At 36.3% G+C, this 25,532-nt stretch overlaps 1 protein-coding gene across 2 annotated transcripts; it reads right to left on the reverse strand.

The window, feature by feature from the left end:
- Positions 1–1,121: 1,121 nt before the first annotated feature.
- Positions 1,122–25,317, reverse strand: LOC126819475 (serine/threonine-protein phosphatase 6 regulatory ankyrin repeat subunit A). 2 transcript variants are annotated; one of them, XM_050547567.2, is made up of 3 exons: positions 25,091–25,317; positions 14,150–14,235; positions 1,122–10,064 (listed from the first exon to the last, which is right to left on the reverse strand). In XM_050547567.2, exon 3 carries the CDS (start codon positions 10,058–10,060, stop codon positions 5,507–5,509), a length of 4,554 nt encoding a protein of 1,517 aa, XP_050403524.1. In that variant the 5' UTR covers positions 10,061–10,064; positions 14,150–14,235; positions 25,091–25,317; the 3' UTR covers positions 1,122–5,506. The 2 variants fall into 2 exon arrangements, with proteins under 2 accessions (XP_050403524.1, XP_050403526.1); XM_050547569.2 differs by lacking the exon at positions 25,091–25,317 and adding an exon at positions 14,319–14,521.
- Positions 25,318–25,532: the final 215 nt, after the last annotated feature.

Below are 25,532 nucleotides of genomic sequence, written 5' to 3' on the forward strand. Positions count from 1 at the left end.
TGCGCGGATATGACTAGAGGTCACTGGCCAGCTTCAAATTTGGTTTGATGTAGTTACATTCATGTGTGTGGAATAATAATGCCTAAGGTCTAGTCACTGATGTTAGGTCGGAGGCCCCAAAATCCTCAAAGACCCACATTGTATAGTGCTTGCCAGTCTTCATTAGACCAGTTGATGTAGCACAATAGGACGTAAAACCGCATTTCATTTCATTTCCTTGTATTTATTGCGGAGACAAGAAAAAAAGCGTCTAGTTTAGTGACAAGTGGACAGTGATGATATGAAACTTATAAGAATAGATAATAATTGTGTTCCAATCCTGAATAATGAAAAACGTTCTGCCTCGTTATTCAAAATGTAAATACCGAATAGACACGTTCTCTTTCAATAAAGAATAACGAAACACGATTCAATTTGAATATCGAACCACAAAATCACTATTTAGTTGAAGACGCATCTGCTTTGTGCCAAATCGGAGTATTGCGAGTTATAAATAAACAAATTTTCCCTTAATTTTTTTCTCCCCTTTTCCTGCAACTTTTGGTTAATGTGTAACCTCCCCGGGAGTCAACGGTGGCTTACATACCTGGAGGTCGCGTTCCGACCCCTTCGTTAGCCGAGAAAGTTTATCGGGATTTTCCGGCGTTGTTCCTCCTTGTCAGTGATGCAGGACCATAGGTCTGACAAGGGACAACTTATCTATAGTCGTTCGGATGGGAAAAAAACCGAGGTCCCGTGTACGCATTGTCGTGCACGTAAAAATTCCCTTGGCAGTTGGGATTCGATATAAGTGTAGGCCTTAGTGCCACTGTCAGGGCAATATTTCCCATATAGCACACTGTATGGCGTATGCCCGTCTTCATTAGCCCACGCGGGCCAGTATAGTAGGGCGTTAAACCCCATTTCATGTCATTTAACTAGATTCTACACGTGTCAGACAGATAACTACACCATTATTACGTGGGAAACTATGATTATGATTACCATGCATGGGTGTACTAGACAAAGTAGAGGTGTGTTTTGGGGGAGTCAATTCTCAGAGTTTATACGGAGCTTGTTTGGGTTTGGAAATCGGGAGACTATTCCACCCACCCATCCAATCAGAATCAAAACAACTACAATCACATTTACAAATGTAGTATTTATTAATAATCAATGACAATTTTAAAATCAAACACAATGAAAATTACACAAATATTTTCAATTTAACAATACAATATAAAATGTAACAAGTATACAATTATTAAAGACACTGATCTTCATTTGCATATGTTCTGACAATATCTAGGTTTTCATGCTAAAATGTACCCAGACTGATTATTTTCCTCTTTAATTAAAGGGCCTATGACTCTATTTTTAGAACCTTAAAATAGACAAAAATGGTTCTAATATCACATATTAATGTAATATAAATGTATGTAAAGTGATTTATATTCAATTGTTGAAAACAATATTGTAATTTCTAATTAATTATGTATGGTGAAATACGCGAACAGTTCAAATTGAACGGCAGTTTTTTTTACCCATGCTTTGTGAATCAACCATTACTAATTACTTCCACATTGTGTTGTGGGATATGTTTTTATTTGTTCATTACAAAATGGCACCCGAAACCACAGGATACACGACTCGTGCAGTGTTTATAAACTTTTAATTGTGTCTTAGATGTTGGATATTAGGATCCTACAGTTCCACGGCAAGATAACAACATCAATATTGATTGAAATTGATCAATATTGATTGAAATTGATCAATATTGAATTCTAATTCGTGTTTTTAATTTCGAATATTATGGAAAATATTAAGTTAGAGACTTAGCTCCTTTAAGTAAAACAAAATTAAAATATCAACAATATAGATGTTCTGGTGGATTGGAATACAAATGGATTAAAAAGAGGCCCATCAAAATATTTCAACAAAGGCTGGTTCGTTTTGACCGCATCCCATTTATATCCTCTGCAGAAGGTGCTGAATATTGACAATTTTTTAATTCATCATAACTTTGTAAATACTAATGAAAATAAAATCATAATTTGGATAGAGTTTCAACATTCAGAGACTCTAAAAGAAGATAAATTATTCCATGGTTGAATCATGCAGTTTCTATTAGTACACTAGTATATCAAAGGCTTGATGTGTCATTTACATTTTGATTAAAATACCAAATTTGCCACGGCTTAATACAAGCTAACATGTACACAGATTCATTATTTAACATTAAATGTATATTAAGAAAACAAAATCAAAATACTAACGCTAGATAACCTCCCGGCTTGGATTCAATCGCAGACCCATCATGTTTCTTCGCTACCAATAACAGATGTTGGCGCCTTGATCGATGAAATTACAATTTATCATAACATTGTAAATACTGAACGGGACTGAATCATTTTGGACTGATATTTCTGTCAGCGATTAAACTTTGCTAATATTGTAGTTTGAAAAGAAATTCCTATAGCTCTAAATGACGCATCAAGCCTTTAAATAAGAGATTAATGTGACACACACAAATGGAAATACATCTGTTAAACCAGGTGTTTTGTTTATTACAACTTTAATGTCAAATACATTAGCTATATTATTATGGATAGATTGATTTTAATTGAAATTATTTACCGTACAAAAATAATATATATTTACAAACGTATATTAGGTATATAGTATGACCATTACAGGGTAGATGTTACTATGTACGAGTACTATATTTTATATACAAAAACAGTTTTGCATAAATAGATTATGCATAATAGATTAGAACTAATTCGTTGGACGAAATTGCTGACCATAAAGTGCGACAGCATATTACGTAACAAATTATAGGTTGCCAGACAACGAAACATACGTCCAAAACAGCTAAATCGTCCGAGAAGTCGACACTGCTTGTCCCATATTTATTCTGGGAGTGTTTACAATACACTTCACGAAGTCAGAATTGAAGCGGTCTATAAAATTTGTGATCAAGCCTGAAACTGATTTTGGGTAGGAATTGATTTTGGGTAGGACATTGATTCACTATTAAAATAAAATAAAACCAAGTACGAACAATCCAAACCATAAGACAGAATTCGAAGTCCTAAAAAACGTTATAGGCAAAATAGTGTATTAAAGCAAAATAGTGTAATCAGCAAATGGACTGCTCCTCGTGTACAAAATACACGACAAACAGGTGTCCGGAAGAGTAAGCTTACCCTGCCTGGCGCCACACCCAAAAATGGCACCAACAGGAAGGATAATATGCTAACCGGGATCTTAAGGAGACTATATATTGATAGAATATCATAATATATTACTATCCTATACACAATTGTATAACACAAACAATGGACTACCATGAGGACTAGTTAGAGAATAACAGTAAATTTTGTTATTATTATGTGTATTATCCGGATTCGATATATGAATAATTGTAATATTATATAATTTAGGATATACATCAAGACCATCCGTGATCCTGGTTTCTCTCAAAATACCTGCCATCTTAATTTTCCGCCGAACTGGATTCTCAAAACACATTTACATCACCGGAGTTGAAACAGGCGACCCTGAAACCACTATAAAGGACATATTATAAGGCACATCAAACTGCCATAACACAAATACGCTATTTCTGAGTATTTTGGCCGCCATTTTAGATTTCCGGAACTGAAACCGGCGAGCCCGAACTTTTACAGCAAAAATACGTTATCTTGAATACCCCTGCTATAAAAAAATCTATTAAAAGAGGTCATGTTTGTATCACGTGAGGAGAATTCATTGCATACACAAGACGATGTTGTCTTTAATCGCTATCCATTCATAATAAATATCGAAACCTAATTAAATTCTCTGATTATCCACTGTCCATGTGTGTTTTCTATGATTTTTATCTCAGAAAGTGTTGTACGTCTAACTCTTCACAAGGTTTATCAACATATGCATCAAGCGCTCAATCCCCGCTTGCAGCCTGTGACAATTTTGTCCTCTATGCGCTACATGAGTGTTTTTCAGGGAATCCAGTATTTTTCTAGCAAGATTGGATATTTCTACTTTCCATATATACCAAAATTTCCATACTTTTCCGATAAATACTTTTCTGGGAAAGTATCTTTAAGGATATATTATAAGTCATAAAATAACTAACACCGAACCGTTATGTCAAAAAGACTCTATTTTGGCCGCCTTCTTGGATTCCACCATTTTGGATTTTTGAAACATGATTATAATGCCTGAATTGAAACCAGCGACACCGAACACCATATAAAGGACATATTATAAGGCACATAAAAGCTAACACGGAACAGTTATGGCAAAACTACATCATTTTTGCCGATTTTGGCCGCAATTTTTGATTGTTTTCCGAAAAAAAAGTATTTATTCCCCCAACCCTACTGATATCCGTCTAATACAAATTGGATGACAACTTTAGTTATCATTTGAGTGTTCACAAGGTACTACAAAGTGAAACAAGGGCCATAACTCCAAAAGTTATAAATGGAAATTGTTGAAATTCGATAGACTTCCTGGTTTTACTAATTCAAATAATGTATTTTAATTTCATACATATCGGATACTAACATTTTTGTTATTCGAGCAATCACAGTGTTCTACTAAGTGAATGGAAATAATACAAAACAAGGGCCACAAATCTAGAAGTAATAAATGGACATTGCTGAAATTAGATAAGCTTTTTCGTCTTACTAATATAAATAAATTTCATAATGATCGGATGATAGCTGTTTTCGCTTGAGGGTTTACAGGTTTCTACGAACCGAAACAAGAGTCATAAATCCAGAAAGAAATTAGCGGACATTGTTTAAATTAAAGTGGCGTCTTAGTTTCACCGATGTAAACAACATACATAAATTGTGGATAACGGACAGACGAATGGACGGGCGGAAAGGGAGCGAAAACAATATACGACCCCATTTTGACGTGGGTGTATAAAAGCATTATAATTTTGTTTCAGTTATGGCTTGAATTATAAGATATGAAAATGGACAAATATGTTTGAAAAATATGAAATCAATTACTGTGAAGCTTCTTAATAAATTTAAACATACACTAGTACCTAGGTAATTATACAAGTCTCCAATTCCTGCTGCAGTTGGTCGCATGGCAGATTAAGGCTAATCTTTAGAATCTGTCCAGGAGTTAGAGTAACTCCACTGAAATTACAGTGTTACCTCAGATAAGGTACAGTGTTGGTGGGAACATTATGTAATCGCCTGGCTATCTTGATTTATTCATTAACGGATGTCTGTTTAACAATAATTCTAAACCGGAAGAACAACGAACATTTTGAATGATGAAGGGTAACAGACGACAATCACGAATCCTGCCTATTTATATTCCATGAGCTATAATGTATAATATCTCCACCTGTCCATGTTACCGTAAAATCTTTCTCGTGCAAAAACGGTAAATTTGATCTATTCACCCACTGACTCACAAATGGCTACTTATGTGACGTCATCCGACTATTGACAAGGAATATATTGAAAACGCTTTAACGGCGGACTGATTACAACTAGGCATGGTGGTCTACGTAAATATTCAAACCACTGTCACCATTAGGAAACATCACGGTTTTCAAGAAATCTTGTCTAAGCTCATCATCCGTATTGAGAGTAACATACTGGTATTTATATTGGCTATAATCATCGTCTCTATCGCTATCTATATCATAACCATCATAGTCATCATCATCATCAAAATCATTACAGCCATCATCAATATTATCTATGTTGTAATCTTCAGGATCAAGAATATCTTTTAATTGAAGAAAACCATGAAATTTAGAAGGCAATTCTAGATTCTTGACCTTCTCCTTTATTCCCAATCCAAGATTTTGTCGGACGATTCTCCTACACAGGGACGAGACCTCTATTTTACTACAGAACCTAATGAAGTCTTCTCTGCCTGGGGAGCGAATAGTATCTTTTACGTCACATCCCTTATCTTCCTCATCAAAATTTAAAGTGGTCATCACTTCCTCTTCTCGGGCACCACTAAGATATAACAGTTCTCTCAGTTTACCTCTCTCTCGGATACTGAGTTCAGTCAGATCAATTTGGTTATAACTACTTTCAACTGATGACGTAACGAGAGTCTGTAAGCAACAGTTTTCAGCAACTAAGTATCTAATAAAACGAGCGACACGATAGGGTTCCCAGAAGAAGGGAAAACTTAACACTGTTTGGATAATTGTGTTACCATCAATACAGGGTAAATTGAGAAGACCAGTACTACCATTGGATACAAGTAATTTAAAACAAGTCAAATCAACTACACTTTTGTAAATATTGAGGTATTGTAGGGCAGACCTTCCTGCATAGTCTAACACGTTAACCATGGCACCAGCCTGAAGTAGTTTCCTTGTAAGAACTCTGTCATTTTTCATAGCAGCCATCATTAAACTAGTTCTCCCTTTAGTATCTTGAATGTTTACATCTATTCCATCAACCGCAAGTAAACTATCAATACAAAGCATGTATTTTGGATATATCTGACTACAATAGTTATTAACAACATCTTGTATCTGTCTGTTGCTTAAGCCATCTTTAACCATCGTAAATCCAATGATACATAGATGAAGGGCTGTATGACCCTGGTTATTTTGTGCATTGATCTCGAGTCTCTGATGACGTGTGAACAGTTTTAAATATTCGCTGTTTAATAAAAGGGCAGCTATCATAGTGGGTGTGTTGGTTTTAGAACAGGGGTGGTTGATGTCTAGCTCGTTTTTTAACAACCATTTAAACGTCCTTAACGAATAATCATAGTTAACACTAGCTAAAAGATGGAGCATATTTTCTCCTTCAACTGTAACACCATTAGCAATCAACTTTAGCCCAATGTAATAATTGAACACCCCTAACCTCTTACAACTTAAAATCTTATGAACTAACTTAACCCTGGCGTTACGTGACATCATGTCTGATCCTGAATCTACTAAAAGTGTAAAGACGGCTGTAGAATTGATCATATGATATTGGACACAATAACCTAATGCTGTATCACCATTATTATCAGTCAAACTTAAATCAGAAGATGGAATTAACAGTTTTAATATGCTTATATCAGCTTGGTGTTTTATATGGTGCATTAAAGCTGATAGTCCTTCAGTGTTTTGATGGTTCGCAATACAACCAGCTTCTAATAAAACGTCAATCAGTTTACATTGTAATTGAACATGGATATCATGTCCTATCTTCCATTTCATTTTTTTTCCGTATAGTTTACCTAGATAGTAAGGGAGTGTTTTTTGAGAGCAATGTTTATTTATACCGACATAGAACAATGGAGTATTACCTTTATAGTTAGGTTGGTTTATATCTAATCCTGTCTTTATTAAAGTACTAACGAGCTGTACACATTGCTCTGTGTCGTTCATATTGGAATACATTGAACCTACAGCATAGTGAAGAATGTTGCATTTAAAACCATCAACATAATGAACATCAACACCCCGTTCTAACAGACATAACGCAACGTCATTCAACCCTTTTCTAGCAGCTATCAATATCGGCGTCTCTTTATTCCTATTCACATGGTTGACATCTACACCAGCATGAACCATATTATCTACACATTGTAATAACAAATCACGTCCACCTTTAATGTAATGTATGTCATGCCTATATAAAAGTGTATGCATCAGGTTATTCTGGTGAGTATCCACATACTGTACATCAACACCATGTTGTAACAGATATATCACAACGTCAAACAACCCTTCACTAGCAGCTTTAAATATAGGCGACTCTTTATATTTATTCATCTGATTGGCGTCTACACCAGATTCAACTAGTTTAACTACACAGTCTAATAACAAATCATATCTACATGTTTTGGTATAAGTCCCTAATAGTGTGTGTATCAGGTTATTCTGGTGGCTAACCACATAATGTACATCAACACCGTTTCCTAACAGATATATCACAAGTTCATACAACCCTTTTCTAGCAGCTATCAATATCGGTGTCTCTTTATTCTCATTCACCTGGTTGACGTCTACACCAGTTTCAACTAAGTTAACTACACAAGGTAATAACAAATCATGTCTACATGTATTGTCATAAATATCTAAAAGTGTGTGTATCAGGTAAATCTCGTGGCTAACCACATAATGTACATCAACGCCGTTTTCCAACAGATGTATCACAACGTCATACAACCCTTTCCAAGCAGCTATTAATATTGGCGTCTCATTATCCTCATTCACCTGGTTGACGTCTACACCAGTTTCAACTAATTTAACTACACACTTTAATAACAAATCACTTCTACCCGTATTGTCAAATATGTCATGACTATATAAAAGTTTGTGTATCAGGTTATTTTTGTGCCTATCCACATAATGTACACCAACACCCTGTTCTAACAGATATAGCACAACATCACACAGCCCTTCACTAGCAGCTATAGATATAGGTGCTTCTTTATATTCATTCACCTGGTTGGCGTCCACCCCAGATTCAACTAATTTAACTACATAATCTAATGACAAATCGTGGCTACATGTAATGTCAGGCCTATATAAAAATGTGTGTATCAGGTTGTTTTCAAATCTATCAACATTATGTACATCAACACCCTGTTCTAACAGATATATCACAACGTTATACAACCCTTTACTAGCAGCTATAGATATAGGTGCCTCTTTATATTCATTCAACTGGTTGGCGTCGACCCCAGATTCAACTAATTTAACTACACACTGTAATAACAAATCGTGTCCCCGTGTATTGTCATACGTTTCTAAAAGTGTGTGTATCAGGTTATGCTGGTGGCTAACCACATAATGTGCATCAGCGCCGTTTCCTAATAGATGTATCACAAGTTCATACAACCCTTTTCTAGCAGCTGTCAATATCGGCGTCTCTTTATTCTCATTTACCTGGTTGACGTCTACACCAGTTTCAACTAATGTAACTACACATTGTAATAACAAATCATGTCTACGTGTATTGTCATAAATATCTAAAAGTGTGTGTATCAGGTTATTCTCGTGGCTAACCACACAATGCACATCAACGCCGCTTTCCAACAGATATATCACAACGTCATACAACCCTTTTCTAGCAGCTATTAATATTGGCGTCTCGGTGTCCTCATTTACCTGGTTGACGTCTACACCAGTTTCAACTAATGTAACTACACATTGCAATAACAAATCACTTCTTTCCGTATTGTCATATATTTCATGCCTATATAAAAGTGTGTGTATCAGGTTATTTTTATGGCTATCCAAATAAAGTACATAACAACCCCGTTCTAACAGATATATCACAACGTCATACAACCCTTTACTAGCAGCTATAGATATAGGTGCCTCTTCATATTCATTCAACTGATTGGCGTCGACCCCAGTTTCAACTAATGTAACTATACATTTTAATAACAAATCATGTCTACATGTATTGTCATAAATATCTAGAAGTGTGTGTATCAGGTTATTTTGGTGGCTATCCACATAATGTACACCAGCACCTCGTTCTAATAGACATATCACAACGTCAAACAACCCTTTAGTAGCAGCTATATATATAGGCGTCTCTTTATATGTATTCACCTGGTTAACGTCCACACCAGATTCAAGTAATTTAACTACACAGTCTAATAATAAATAATGGCTAAGTGTAATGTCATACCTATATAAAAATGTGTGTATCAGATTGTTTTCAACTCTATCAATATTATGTACATCAACACCCTGTTCTAACAGATATATCACAACGTCATACAACCCTTTAATAGTAGCTACATATATAGGTGTCTCTTCATATTCATTCAACTTGTTGGCGTCGACCCCAGATTCAACTAATTTAACTACACATTGTAATAACAAATCATGTCCACATGTAGTGTCATAAGTATCTAAAAGTATGTTTATCAGATTGTTCTGGCGGCTATCAACATAATGTTTATCCACACCATATTCTAACAGATATATCACAACGTTATAATATCCTTCTTTAGCAGCTATAATTAAAGTTTGCAACTTATCTGTTAATGCTATTGTTTCTATTATTTCTCCCATACTTCTATCTAATACACAATGGTATAGTTTTGACGGCATTAGCCTAAAATATATAAAAGACGTTGTTTTATATAAATATAGTAATATACACAAAGAAAAAGGTATCGCAACATCCCCTATTTGAATATAATGCTAGTGTTTGATCAGATACGCGAGCTATTTGAACTGCCTGTATGAAACTCCAAACTAGCAAAGAAAGGAAAAACTTTATCTTAAAGAGATGATTTTATGTGATTTTGTGTTAGAAAGTGGTCCATAGAGCCAGGGTCCATGTAGCCTCTGCGAGCCTGGACTACCTGTTGAACTCACCCCTTCATTGACTGATGCCTATCAAAAATCAAAAGGTCATATATACTATTCAAAAAAAGTAGGGGATATTTGATTTTGGGGGCATAATACTAAAATATGCAAATGACTACGAAAAAAGTCACTATAGAACCTAACAGAAGAAACATTTCCAGTTACATGTGACGCCCAAACGCACCAATAGCTACCGCATGGAATGCAGGTGATGCTTGGGATCATCATGGGGGTCCAACCCAAGATTTGCACGACTCTGACTTTGAATGTCATTGTGGCATTGAATTCCAGGGTGGAAACATCAGTTTAATTGTTCTAGTGACCAGAAAACAAATTTTGATATGCGTCGGTTTACCCAAAATGAAAGGTTACGTGCCCTTGGCATGCTACAGATCGGCACAACACAGGCGGTTGTGGCGCGGACGATGAATGTTTCTCAGTCTGTCATAAGCAGGCTATGGTCCAGATACCGTGATACACAATCTGTACAGGACAGACCACGCTCAGGTCGACCAAGGGCGACAACTCAAGCCCAGGATCGATTTATCCGTACCTTGGCCTTGAGAAATCGTGTCATCACAGCAAATCAGATCAGCGCTCGTCTTCAAACAGACACTGGTGTGAGAGTATGTGGCCAGACAATTCGGAATCGACTGCATCGGGGTCACCTTCGCGCCCGACGTCCTCGCGTGATCCCTTGTTTGAGAGATCATCACATTCAGGCAAGACGTCGTTGGTGTAGGGATCGTCAACACTGGGATAATCGACGCTGGAGCAATGTGATGTTTTCAGATGAGTCAAGGTTCACTGTTGATTTTTTGGACAGACGTAGGAGGGTGTGGCGTCGTCGAAACGAGCGCTTCCAAGACGTTAACGTCATCAGACATGATCGATTTGGGGGTGGTTCTGTTATGGTGTGGGGAGGCATCACTGTTGCTGGAAGAACGGCTTTACATGTTGTTGCAGGGCGTGTTACAGGCCAGTACTACCGGGACAACATCTTGGCAGTCCATGTTGTGCCGTTCGCACGACGTCATGGCCGCCGTTGTAAGATATGCTTTGCCACTATTTGCAAGAGGGTCAGCAACCTTTGTATATTTGCAGAAAGGACAATTTTAACAGGAATTTAGTCAAATTTACAAATGAAATGAAATGAAATGGTGTTTAACGTCCTACTGTTCTGCTCCTATACTGGGCTAATGAAGACGGGCATACACCATACAGTGTGCTATGAGGGAAATTTTGCCCGGGCAGCGGCACTATCGCCTACTCTTATATCGAATTCCAACTGCCAAGGGATTCCAATGTTTACACGGGGCCTCGGTTTTTCGTCTCATCCGAAGGACTAGACAGCTGTCCTTGTCAGGCCCTCTGTCCTGCATCACTGACAAGGGGAAACCACGTCGGAAAATCGGGATGAACTTTCTCGGCCAATGCAGGGATCGAACACCCGACCTCCAGGCTAGCGAGCCACCGCCTTACCCACCTAGCCACCGTGGCTCCCGGTCAGATTTACAAACAAAATCGAACTCATCCAATAATTTTGTGTATTTATCGAATGATAACCTTTGTCGTTAGAAAGTTCACATGGTTCAAAACGTGAAACAAGGACCATAACTCTATAAGTAATGATTTACTGAAATTGATGAGATTCAACAGGATTCTAATATAACAACATATATAAATTTAAAAATGATCAGATAATAATTGTAGTTTGTAGAGTGTTCACAAGCATGTTGGATGCCGGGCGGATGCGATAACAATATACGAGCACATTTCCGTGTGGATGTATATACATCGTGACCCCCAGAATGCATTCGGCAAACCTCAGCAGATTCAGGTGCCCTACATCTAGCCTCGGCTGTATGAGGAACTACTTTCAAGTTCCCGGATTACCAACGGCGTTACCATGACGACGCCTTTGAAGAATGTTTTATCATACAAAGATTTCAAAGACTGAAACTATTTTTCTTTTAAGTTTATCCGGTTTTCTTTTAACAATGACAAGTTTGAACTGCAAATTCTACACACTCTTCGATCGACACAATTATGAGAACTTCTTTCTAAAAGCGGCAAGTTTTCCTAATAAGTAAACCGGTGCCGCATCGCAATTGTATAGGCGTAGGTATATACCACTTACCGTCACACAGCCGAGGCTAGATACAGGATACCGGAATCTGCCGAGGTTTGCCAAGTGCCCCAGAGTGTAACAAGGTGATTTTCGTTCATGATCGACGGCATACTCAGGGGTGTACATAACGATTTTGTTTGGGGGGGGGGGGGGGTTAGCCAAAATGCGACAGACTGATGCCCATACCCCTAGTAAGAGTGACGCAGTCAGGAGCCGAGCACCACTGGTGCTAGTTTTGTAGGGGCCATGTGCAGTAGCGGATCTAGATAGGGGTGGGGGGGGTCCAAATCTAGGGCGCCACCCCAGCCACAATTCCACCCCACAATGAATGTCAACAAAATACTGGCTATAACATTAAGCGTCCCGGTAGAACATAGGTGGTATTGTATAATTATATAGTTGTTTGCCGATCGTCGTCTCGTTGGGAAGCAGTTTTATTTAAGTTGACATAAAGTTTATGTCATATATGATTGTGCCTATAACACTGAGCAACCTGAGAAAATTTTTAAATATTGAGTTAATATCTAGGCATTTGAGGTCATTGCTTGGAGAAATTCTTGTGGACGAGAGGACCAGAAATGTGAGTCAATTGGACAAAATCTCGAGATCTGATCCTGTCAATTCCGCCTGTTTTGCAACAGTTGACAGAACTTTTGTATAGCCTGACGCCCCACGACCCACACACCAGTGCCAGTGGTACTACTAACATAACTATTTGGGATCTATTCTGGCATTATTTGTTTACCTCATTAATTCATTAAGACGGCGATGCATAATTTTGAGACCGACTGCAGTGACTGCACTTATTTTGAGACCGACTATTTTATCTACCTGGGGGAAATTTTGTTCTTAGACAAACATACTCGTGACGTGTACAGTGAGCACTCCTTTTGCGACAGACTATTTTTTTTTCCTGGCCACATTTATGCCCCTGGGCATACTACGTCCACGTGAAAACCGATTAATCAAAAATTTATTTCTAATTGCTGATGTAGGTTATTTTCTAAATATACCTGAATTAGTCGTGCCGTTTAGAATATATTCATCATAATTGTTTTTAACACTTATACATGTATCTTAACCAGGCAATCTTGATGTGCTATATCTACAATCAATAGACGAACAATTAACCCCTTACCCCGTTAACCCTGATGGTCACTGTATCGATAATAGGTTAACTATACCTTACCCCAGTTAACTCTGCACTCGGCAAACCTCGGCAGATTCAGTTACTCTACATCTAGCCTCGACTGTATGACGGTAAGTGATATGTACCTACGCCTATACAACTGCAATGCGGCACCGCTTTACTTATTAGGAAAACTTGCCACTTTTAAAAAGAAGTTATCAAAATTGCGTTGTGGGAAGCGTGTGTAGAATTTTCGGTGCAAATTTGTACTTGTTTGAAGAAAATCGGATAAACTTGAAAGAAAAACAGCTTCAACCTTTGAAATATTTGTATGATAAAACATTCTTCAAAGGCGTCACAGATAACGCCGTCGGTAATCCAGGAACTTGAAAGTAGTTCCAATGGGGGACTTCGTCATACAGCCGAGGCTAGATGTAGGGTACTGGAATCTGCTGGGGTTTGCCGAGTGTTAACTCTGATAAACACATTCCAAATATAATTTTGACACAGAGATCAGGCACCAATATTGTCCTTTAAGTGTATCTACTGTCGGTTTACTATACCTTACCCCAGTTAACTCTGATGTTCACCGTATCTACAGTAGGCTAGCTTTGATGGCTGGCCGATGTGGTCGTTATCTAATTGTTATGTTGCCTATTAATAAAAAATAAAAAAACATATTAGTTATTTTGTCAATATATCAAGCTAGCTTGAACTCAACCTACATTCACACTTACCAATAATTCTGATTATATTTTATAGTCACCGCTTGTGTAATGTGATAACTATAGCTATACGATTAACAATGATTATCATCAACATGAGCTGGGTTTGTCTTTGTCTTATACGACGTGCGCCCACAGCAGTAACCCATAATATTATTTTATTTTATCTATGGCTGTTGTGAATTGTGTTTGATGTTACATAGATATCATGTGATTTAATTGTGTATATGCCTATAAATAGATATGCGCCGGCTGTAAGGTATTATAGGCCAGTATTGATATACAACAAATATTCAATATATACACAATAGCACATTCACAAGTAACGCACTTCTTAGTTTAGATCATAGTGACATTAAAACACTAACAAGCGAATAAACGCCAATGCCAGTTCAAGTGCAGATATGCTCATATATAGTCCCACTAAAACACTAACAAGCAAATAGACGCTAATACCAGTTGAAGTGTAGATATGCTCATAGTCTCACTAAAACACTAATTACTAGGAAGAAACGCCAATAACTGTTACTTGTAGATTAGAAATGGTTCCACTCCCTTAATTTCCAATAACACTGACCCCAAACTGTACCCAACCCTAACCCTTTAATAAACGCATTCCCACTGAAATAAAGGTCAAACCTTAACTATACAGTATGATTTGATTAAACCCAACTGCTATGCGAAATTTCTGTTCAGTTTAAAATGGCTGCCGAACCAGAATCATGGGGTTTCACGTCACCCGGGAACATTTCGGTAACATAAGATTATGATTTCACTAATTTCAGTGTTCCACTCTTCACTATTTGTAACATAATTACTTATTTCCATGCAAAATGTGAAGATATGTGTTGTAAATTTTCCAATTGAATCCAATTTTACTTGCTCAAAGCCTCAAATAGTGTATCAATTGCAGCCCTAGATAAGAATTATCACGGCTAAAGTGTGTATCTACATGTACCACGCATGCGCCGATCTGAGCGGGCGGAAAAAATGAGTCTGTAAATTATTTACCAAAAAGACCTATAGATAATGTAACTTTGGATAAAAATTTAACATGTAAGTACGTCTTGACGCCCAGTGGTCATGTAAATATCGACTTAATGAACTTTTAATTTGAAAATAACTCGATTTGAAGTGTGAATAACACGGTACAGAAACTCCAGTGGCAAACAACTAAAATGGCGCCGACTTCCACTCCAGTAGTAGTACCGGTACGAATTGATTCAAATGAACTAAATAACTGCTCTCGTAAGGAAATATCAAAACAAACAGAAACAAACGAATCAAACAGTCGCTATGGATTTAGACATCTAGACCATGAAATAAATATTAAGAAGTGTCTACGACAACAACTGGATGCGACTTACAGACAAGACTACAGTTTTAAACAGACGGGCGGTGGACTGCGTCTGTATTTAAGCACCGGTTCTACAAAAGCATGAAGAAGCAGGGTATATTAGATATGAGTGTGTCTGAAATGAAAGACAGGAACAAAGTAAGTGAGTACTCCACAATTCGAATTTGGTCCAATAAGCCGAAATGCAGTTTTAGATATACTCTAAATATGTATCACACTAAATGCAGTGCCCTCATCAATGGGTCTCATGAAGAAATCTTTGTCAATGAGCATCTCCCAGACTTGTTATGCATGATAAATGATAAACGGGCACCGAGCATAAACAGGGCGGTAAAAGAAACCCTGTCCAACTCACATGATCTAGATACATGTACCTCTCAAAGTTCGACCCCAGTACAGTTAAGTCTGGATGCAAATACATGTGTAAGTACTACTACCAAAACTCGTAACTTATACTTAGTATCACCGCCATCTACAGTTGAGGTTTGTTCAAAAAAGAGGCATATCAGTAGAGACACGGAATCCCAGGCTGTTATGACAACAATAAACTTTGACGAAACCCCTTCAAAAAGTGAAGAAGCAACTCTGACTCCTACACACCTAATAAACTTGGATGAAACGTCTCCAAAAAGTGCAATAATCAATAACGATGACGAAACAACTCCAATTCCAGCCTCCTCAATAAACGTGGACGAAATCTCTCCAAAAAGTGTGGCGAACCATGGCGAAACAACCCCAAAAATTATCTGCCAAAATCGACCCGATACCACTAAAGGGAGACGACTTGCTCTTTCCATGTCAAACTCAAGAACTATCTCCTCCAAAATTAGGCCTCGATGGCAATCTTCAAGTAAAACAACCAAAACGGTGAGCAGCACTAGTAACTCAAATGGCCTTGAAGTAACAAACTTGCATCTCACCATAAAAAACTTGGAGGCCACTATTCTGAAACAGAATGAGACTATCCGTAAGCAAAACGAAACAATGCACCTAGACAAGGTTGCGCTAACAGCCATGGCAAATGAGAAATTCCAAGCCTTAGAACAAATATCAATAATAAGCGAAGAAAATAATACATTTGTGATTGCGGTTAACAAACTAACAATACAAATTGACAGTCTAAATGAACTAAATCAGAATCTTCATGATGACAATGAAAAGCTCAAAGTTGAAAACGCAAAACTACAAATCAAAGACAGTTCAGGTGGAAAAAAACTACTTAGATAATAATAGACTTCCTGTTAACAACTCAGAGTTGCAGAAAAACCATCACCTACCACAGCCAAGTAATAGCAATCTATACAACATAAACCTGGGTTCTGTAAATCAGAACATGCAACAATCTCCACAACATTCTGGTACTGGTAAACTAAATCAAAGTACCCATAATAATGCTAGACCAAGCAGTGAAAATGTACCTCTACATTCCAAGTTTGAGACTGTAAGACCAATTGAAATTAAAAAAAACATAGTTTTGGGATCATCAATTCTCAAATATATAAAACCCTCAAGACTTGATTTTAACTGGAATACTTCTGTAAGGACATTACGGGGAGCTAAAATTCATGACTTGGATAATTACATAAGAAAGTATCCACTCCCACCTAACAACTTAGTTGAAAATGTAGTAATGCTAGTTGGATCTAATAATGTCTCCAGTAGATGTAACTATGATCGATGTAGAGAACAATATGAAAATCTTATCACAACAGTTAAAGAGAAATTTCCCAATGCATCAATTAAATTTCTGCAACTATTGCCCAGAGTCAGTGATACATTCAATGACAATCTTGCAAATATGAACAAAGTTCTGAAAGAGGTATGTCTAGAACACAATTGTACTTACATACGAACCAATGATGTTTTCTTTAACAAGGAAGGCAAGGTGAATGTATCATTGTTTCATAAAGATGAAACCCACATTGACTTTGTAGGCACTGCACCATTAGCAATCATAATAAAGGGGGCCCTAAATATTCCACTAGCACCTAAAGTACATGTACGCAGATCTAAACAGCCACAATCGCCCACTTACCACAGTAACTTTGCTATATCCAACTTGGGTCCACAAACCGCAAATTTAAAGAGCCTGGGTCCCTTTGGACCTATTTTTCCAGATATAAGATTTCCGCCCCCACCAAGCTTTCCTATGCTACCATACAGACATCCAGCAATTCCACCTATGATGAGATGATATACACATGTACATGTGTGTGTGCTTAGAAAAATGTCTATGTGATGTTTATGTTATTCTTATTGACCAAAGTTATGTGTGCTATATTTTGTGACAGTGATTTGTGTACCCAATCATGGTATACATATATTACCTGTGTGTACATATTATTCCTTTACTCTCTGCAGTGCCTGTTTTACATGTGCATAGAAAAATAGTGCTACAGTGCAGTAAATTGTGTGCATTGTGTTTGTGATATAGTGTATGGCTAAAATGTCAATGTAATTCGTATTCAGCTATTGAACTGAAGCCATGTGTGTTTTATTGCTGTGATAGTGACCTTTGTACCCAGTTTGACCTGTTACTGGTGATGTGCATCTAGTCAACACTTTCACTGTCTCTACTAGTGTTTGTGGAACAGTAAATTATTACATGTATATTGTGCTTGTGGCACAGTGTGTGCCATCAATCTGTGATAAACATTCATACATTAACTTAAGTGCTGAACAACATTAGGTTTTTTTTGTGGTTTTTTTTTTTTTGTTTTTTCTCTCTCTCTCTCTCGCTCTCTCTCTCATCACCAATCAAATTACACTGTGATGGTTGTACAGTGCACACTGTGATTATCTATATAATATACATGTACATGTACATTAGGAGAATGCATGTAGAAGTCTCCTTGCTCATTCATTTGGGTTATGCTCACAAGTAACTGCAAGAATTTTATTGAAAATGTACCCTACCTCAATGTACTGGTTTCATTTAACACCAGCAAACCTGGGGGGGGGGGGGTTGTGTGTGGTTTTTTTTCTTGTTTTTTAGGGTTTCACACTGCGTAGCTTGTGTGAAACACTATTGTTTTTGTTAAAATTATTATTCTTATTATTATTATTCTTCTTTTGTTTTGAGTAGATCTCAGCAACTGATTGTCGGATCGTTACGATTTCTTCGGTTTTATCGGAAAAGTGGGTGTGACTTAGAGGATAAAGCTATTTTGAACGTTCTGCGACAATGCGAAATGTCCGAAATCACCGAAGCTATCGTTTTTAGAAATATTGCAGTAATTTTAACAATAATCATTGGATTTTAACTTTCGATGCATTTTGGCATAGCCGGAGACGGGGCACATAGCTACGCTACTTTTGATTTTTGATTTTCGGCAAATCTTCGCAGATATTAGGCGCTAAATTTAGAAAATTTAAATTTTTACAAAAAACTTTTTTATTTATGAATATTTTTTAATCGTGTTTTACACAAATATAACGAGTCCTCTGACTTGGGCAAAAATGTGAAAATTTTTTGTCTCGGTAATTTTCCTTGGCCCCCATTGGCTAATTCAGTTTTTCAGTCCTAGATTAATTATTTATTGTTCGATTTGTATAAAACAAAGTTCATATGCCCCGTTGTCTCAATTGTCATTTTTTTTGTTACCAATAGTGTTATCTGTTGGCACCGGAAGTGGCGTAAATTGACAAAAAACTACAATTTTGACAGTTAGGTACCATTTTTCGAAAGCAAATATTATTTTTTTCAAATCTGGTATAACTGAAATTGTGCGCCCTTTAAAGGCGCACAAAATGTTGGGACCATTTTTTTTAATTTCGATTCCGTTTTCGGGCTATTTCGATTAAAAGGTGAAAAAAGGTGTAAAATTAAGCTATTTACAACCCATCCAGCGTTTTCATATTTTAAAATATTACTTCGTAACTTTCATAAACTCGTAGCAATAATCTATACGGAGAGAATGTATGTGAAAATTAATTTGTAATATGCGCAGTTGCCGAGAAATGGGCAATTTTGCATGAGTCACTTTTTACGCTAGTTTGCCTGTAAAAGAGTCAATTATTATTCGATTTTCATAAAAGTGACACCATTTGATGTGTAATGTCAATTTTAACTAGGTCAAACCAATTTAACATTTTCAATATGACCGGAAATGACGTAATTTGGGCAAAAATTGTATTTATAGCCTTCGAAACCAGTAATTTATTCAAATGAGTCATATTTGTTATTTGTTTAAAATTTTGATATTTGATTCAAATCAACTAATACAATGAACCCTTACGATCATATAGATATCACAAAATGGTTTCTAACTTGTTCAGTTGCGGAGAAATAGGCAATTTTCAACAGGTCACTTTTTAAGGTTTTTTTGTCAATAAAAGTGTCAATTATTATTCGATTTTCATGAAATTTTCACTGTGTGATACATAATGCCATTTACGATATCATACAAGTAATTTAAGATTTTCATTATCACCGGAAGTAACGTCATTTTGGCAAAAACTGTATTTTTAGCCTTCAAAACAGATATTTTATTCAAATGAATCAGATTTGTAATGTTTTTAAAATTATGATATTTGATTCCAATCAACAAATAGAATGAACTCATTCGATCATACAGATACCTCAAAATGGTTTCTAACTTGTACGGTTGCAGAGAAATAGGCGATTTTCTACAAGTCATTTTTCAAGGTTTTTGGTCTATAAAGGTGGCAATTATTATAGGATTTACATAAAATTTTCAACATGTGATGATGCTATTTCTGATTTCATAAACCAATTTAACATTTTCATTATCACCGGAAGTAATGTAATTTTGACAGGATCACTGACATGTAGCAAATGAATTGATTGCTGGATTTGGTTGTTTCTGCGTCCATTTTATTTCATGTGTGCAATGCTTATGTGGAAACCTGTTTAACGGTTTCATTGGTACCGGAAGTGACATAAGTTCAAGGGTAACGTGGCACCGGTGAAACCCGTCATTACTGCTTCGCAGTTCTAGTTTTTTTTGTTTTTTTTCTCCTCCTCTTATCCAAAGGAGCATTATGTTATATATCTATAGGTCTTATATTATTTACAGTTACAGTGTGTGTATTTTCTTTTAATTTTTGACTTTTATTTTCTTTCTTTTTTCTTGTATATATATTGTACTTAAACATGTACAATGTAACATTTTTTATTATTGATATTGAACGTAAAACTGTTTATTATCGATATTGAACGTAAAACATAATAGTTTGCAATGTCGATTTCACTTGGTTTTTGGAACATAAATGGCCTATCTTCTAAGGTAAATGATCCTAAAATTTGCACTGACCTCTATAACGCCATCAAACATTTAGACATTATTTGCTTCCTAGAATCTTGGACAACTGTAGAGCAAGAAGAATCCGATCACTTAAAAGATATATTTGAAGGTTTTAAAGGTTTCATATTTAGTCGAAAGAGTGACAATGTCTCCCAAGCTGGGTTTTCTCGTGGGGGATGTTCTATTTATATTAAATCCAAACTATGCGATAGTGTCCAAATTATTGATAAAAAAGATGGTGATACCATTTGGCTGAAACTGTGTAAAACCGACTTAAATCTGAAATCAGATATCTTTATTGCCGCGGTATATATCCCACCACAAAACTCCCCAATATGGAACAAAAGACAGTATGATCCTTTTGACGAATTGGAGAATGACATATTACGTTTCAAAAGCCAAGGTAAAATTATTTTAGGGGGCGATTTCAATTCCAGAACTCATGTTTTAAGTGATGTTTATTTTCCTGATTCTGATACTTGTAGCATAACTAAGCCATATCCACAGTTGCTTAATGACATACCTGATAATGAATTTTTAAAAGTTAGGAACAACCAAGACCCTAAAATCAATACCTGGGGTAGAGAGCTTATTCAGATTTGTAACAACACAGATATCTGTATTCTTAATGGCAGGTGTATTGGGGATATACTTGGTTCGTACACTTGCATAAACTACAATGGTCAGAGTACTGTGGACTACATTCTTACCAGCCTCTCTCTATTTGATGATGTCCAATTATTTAAGGTGTCTCCGTTAAACTACATGTCTGACCACTGCTTAATTGAGTGCAATATTGTTGGTACATGTACTCCATATCATAATACATGTAAGATCCCCCAGAGTCCTAAACCGTCCTTATCCCCACCTGACCTTATCTCTTATAAAACGGGTAGTACTACTAGAAATAAAATTAAAGTAAGGAAATTTATTTGGAAACCAGACTCGGATATTTCTTTTCTAAAAGAACTACAAAAACTCTCAACAAAAGCTAAGCTGAATAATTTTCTAATGACCCCTTATACAAGTAATCAAAATAGTATCCAAGAAGCGACTACAGACTTATCCAATATCTTAATAGATAATACTAGAGCCTGTGTTAGATTTGTGGTGGTCAAGAAAAAGAAAAAGAAACATAAATGGTTTGATAAGGACTGTCAGAAGCTAAAAAGAGAAATGATAGAAGCCCAGCATAAATTTAATAATAATGTACATAATAGGCATTTCAGGGAAATTTATTTTAACAGAAAGAAATTATACAAAAATGTTACTAAATACAAAAAACGTCAAGAAAAAAATGTTATCCTCAAAAAACTCGCTGAACTTGAATCTAATAATCCAAGGGAATATTGGGATCTTGTGAACTCTCTTATTCAAAATTAGCAAACAGAAGATAGTAATATTAAACTGGATGACTGGCAAAATCATTTCACAAGTCTTTTTCAAAACAACTCCCCAACCACTAATGATGATAAAACGGAAACCTTAATTAAAACTTTGCTAGATTCTAATGCAGAAAATACATCCCTAAACAACCCAGTCTCTGCCGATGAAGTGAGAACAGCCTTTTCGAGCCTTAAAAGAAACAAATCTGGTGGGCCTGACCTCATACTAAATGAAATGCTACTCATGTCACAGGAAATCATGTTAGATCACTACTTGAAATTATTTAATCTAATTCTTTCAACGGGGATCTTGCCCCAATCTTGGAAAAATTCCTTTATTGTTCCCATTCATAAAAAAGGAGATAAGAATGACCCCAACAATTATAGAGGGATAGCTCTAGCTAGCTGTCTAAGCAAATGCTTTTTGTCAATCATAAATCAGAGACTTACAAACTTCCTTGAGGATAATAATGTCATAGATGATGCACAGTGCGGATTTCGTAAAAATCATAGAACTGTTGATAACGTCTTTATTTTAAAAACCTTGATTAATAAATGTAAGAAGGAAAAAACTGATTTGTTCTTATGCTTCGTCGACTTCTCTAAAGCCTTTGATTCAGTTTGGAGAAAGGGCTTGTTGCTAAAATTACTTCAGCATAATATCAATGGGAAAGTTTTCAGTCTAATTAGATCTCTGTATAACTATACTTCTTATACTGTGAAAACCTTAGATGGTCTGTCAAAAAATATAGAATCGTCCTTGGGTGTGAAACAAGGATGTGTCCTAAGCCCGACTTTATTCAATATATATCTAAACGACCTGCAAACTTGTTTAAATACATTTAATTTAAATTTTGACAGCCCAGATCTTGACTCGCATGAAATATCTCATATTCTTTTTGCAGATGATCTTGTTCTGTTATCAACATAATCTGTCGGTCTTCAAAATTGTCTTGTATGTCTCAACTCATTTTGCACTGATTGCAAACTTAATATTAACTCTGCAAAAACGAAAGTGATGCTTTTTAATAACAATAAGATAAGTCTGAAAAACAAATCCCAATTGAAATTCTTTTTTAACAATCAACTGCTCCAAACTACTGATGAATATCTATATTTGGGAGTCTATATAACGAATAACGCATCCTTCAAAAGTGCGATAAATGAATTAAGTAAAAAGGCTAGGAGGTCATGGTTTGGTATCCGTCAGAAAGTGTGCACCGATGATCACCTGCCAACCGAAGTACTCATAAGACTGTATGAAGCAGTAGTGAAACAAATAGCTCTGTATGCCTGTGATGTATGGGGGTCGCAAATAGTACATAGCAGAAATGTGAATTTACACAAATGGAACTATGTGGAGCATAATAAAATCACAATAAAAACTTGTAAATCCATTTTACTCCAACCCAAAAAATCATCAAACATAGGATCATTGGCTGAACTAGGTATCTTCCCAATTCAAATTGATATTTACCAACGAATGTTGCTATTTTATAAAAGATTAAATACACCCGACATAAAACGTACAAATCCTTTACTATCCGCCGCATATGTGGAAGATGTAGAAATAGGCAAATCAAATCCCAAATTATCATGGTCAGCAGCAATATCCTCCCTCATGGACCAGTTCAACTTATCTCCCTTGCAACTTTCAAAATCTAACATTCAAACGGCCATAAGGTCCCAATTCAATACTATTTATAAAACCGAATATATTTCTGGCAATTCAAAACTTAGAACTTACGGCACTGTAAAACCTGCTATAGACTATCCAGCTAATTATTTGCTTCATGTACACAATAAAAACTTCAAGTCTGCTATGACCGCACTACGATTGAGTTCCCATAAACTAGAAATAGAGAGGGGCCGGTACAAGAACGTCCCCCCTGATATGAGACTATGTGCACTCTGTTCCCTCTCTAAAGCAGAAACCGAATTTCACTTCTTAATTGAATGTCCACACTATCAATCTCTTAGGCTAAATATTCTTTCTGCTACATTCAGTAACAACAATTTGGCCATAACGTTTGAAAATCTATTTGACCCTCCCCCTTCAGTTTCTGTGAGTGTATGCCATTATATATATAAAGCATTTCAACGTAGAAATCAAGCCTCGACCTAATAAGGTATTACAAGGCAAAACTTCACATTTTATTTTTTTATCCTTTTGACATCTATACATTTTTGAAGTAATGTTTCTGATAGATATTTTCACTTTTAACATGAACCTATGTATTTTATGTTTAGTATTCTTATAAATATATATATGTATATTGCTATTTATTTTTTGTCATGTTACTTATGTCATGTATATGAATTGTATGCGGCCTGAAATGGGTGTTATGATACAATAAAATCTTATCTTATCTTATCTTATCTTACTTGTAGATATAGCCATTGATTGATGGCATACCGTATTGAAAATTCTATAATGATGCAGCCGAGAGCATGATCATACGTCAGCACAAATCGAGAGAGGCTTATTTGGAGAGACAATGCCAAAAACCCAAAATTGAAACAACATAAGCCATTACGACTTTTTCGGGGTAGTGATGGAATTGAAGATTTGAGGAACAATAAAAGTGCGTAAGTATACTTTCTTCTGAATTACCGTCTTGCCTATAGATGTAAGTATTTCAGGCACAGTGTTTCCACTGTGAGGGATTATATAGGCAAAAGCACAATTACCCTTGCTTATTAACTTCTACCGGTGTTAGACCCTCATGCAATGTACTTGGAAGGACTGGGTTGTAATAATTTTAAGATACTTACCCACTTTATTCTTTTTAAGAGGCAAGCGGGTGACTTCGATCACCTGGCATGTAATCGGTACACGTGTAGCAGCTTAGCGGAGGATTGGCGCCTTGAGTGGTGTCTTGTACGATTTCATAGAAGACAATATTTAGTTCGTGGAATTATTCAGTGACACTGATGGACACAGATCACCAAATATTTCTACGCCGAATGTAGGGCGAAAGTTATTTTTAGTTTCTCTCTCTCTCTCCCTTTCCCTTTTCCCCCTTTTGTATGGCGATGTTTGTTGACTTTTTGGTGTAGAATCGAAAAAAAGGGTTTGAAAATACATTTTCGGCCAGGTTTTGGTGAATATTCATGATTTTGAGGCGGAAGGATACAAAAGTTGTGAGGTTGGTGACGTTGAAATGTAGGGCCGGAAATTGCAGGTTTACTTGTCTCTACATGTACTTCCAGCTTG

This window comes from Patella vulgata, chromosome 4 (genome assembly GCF_932274485.2).
Source record: "Patella vulgata chromosome 4, xgPatVulg1.2, whole genome shotgun sequence".
Classification (NCBI taxonomy): domain Eukaryota; kingdom Metazoa; phylum Mollusca; class Gastropoda; family Patellidae; genus Patella; species Patella vulgata.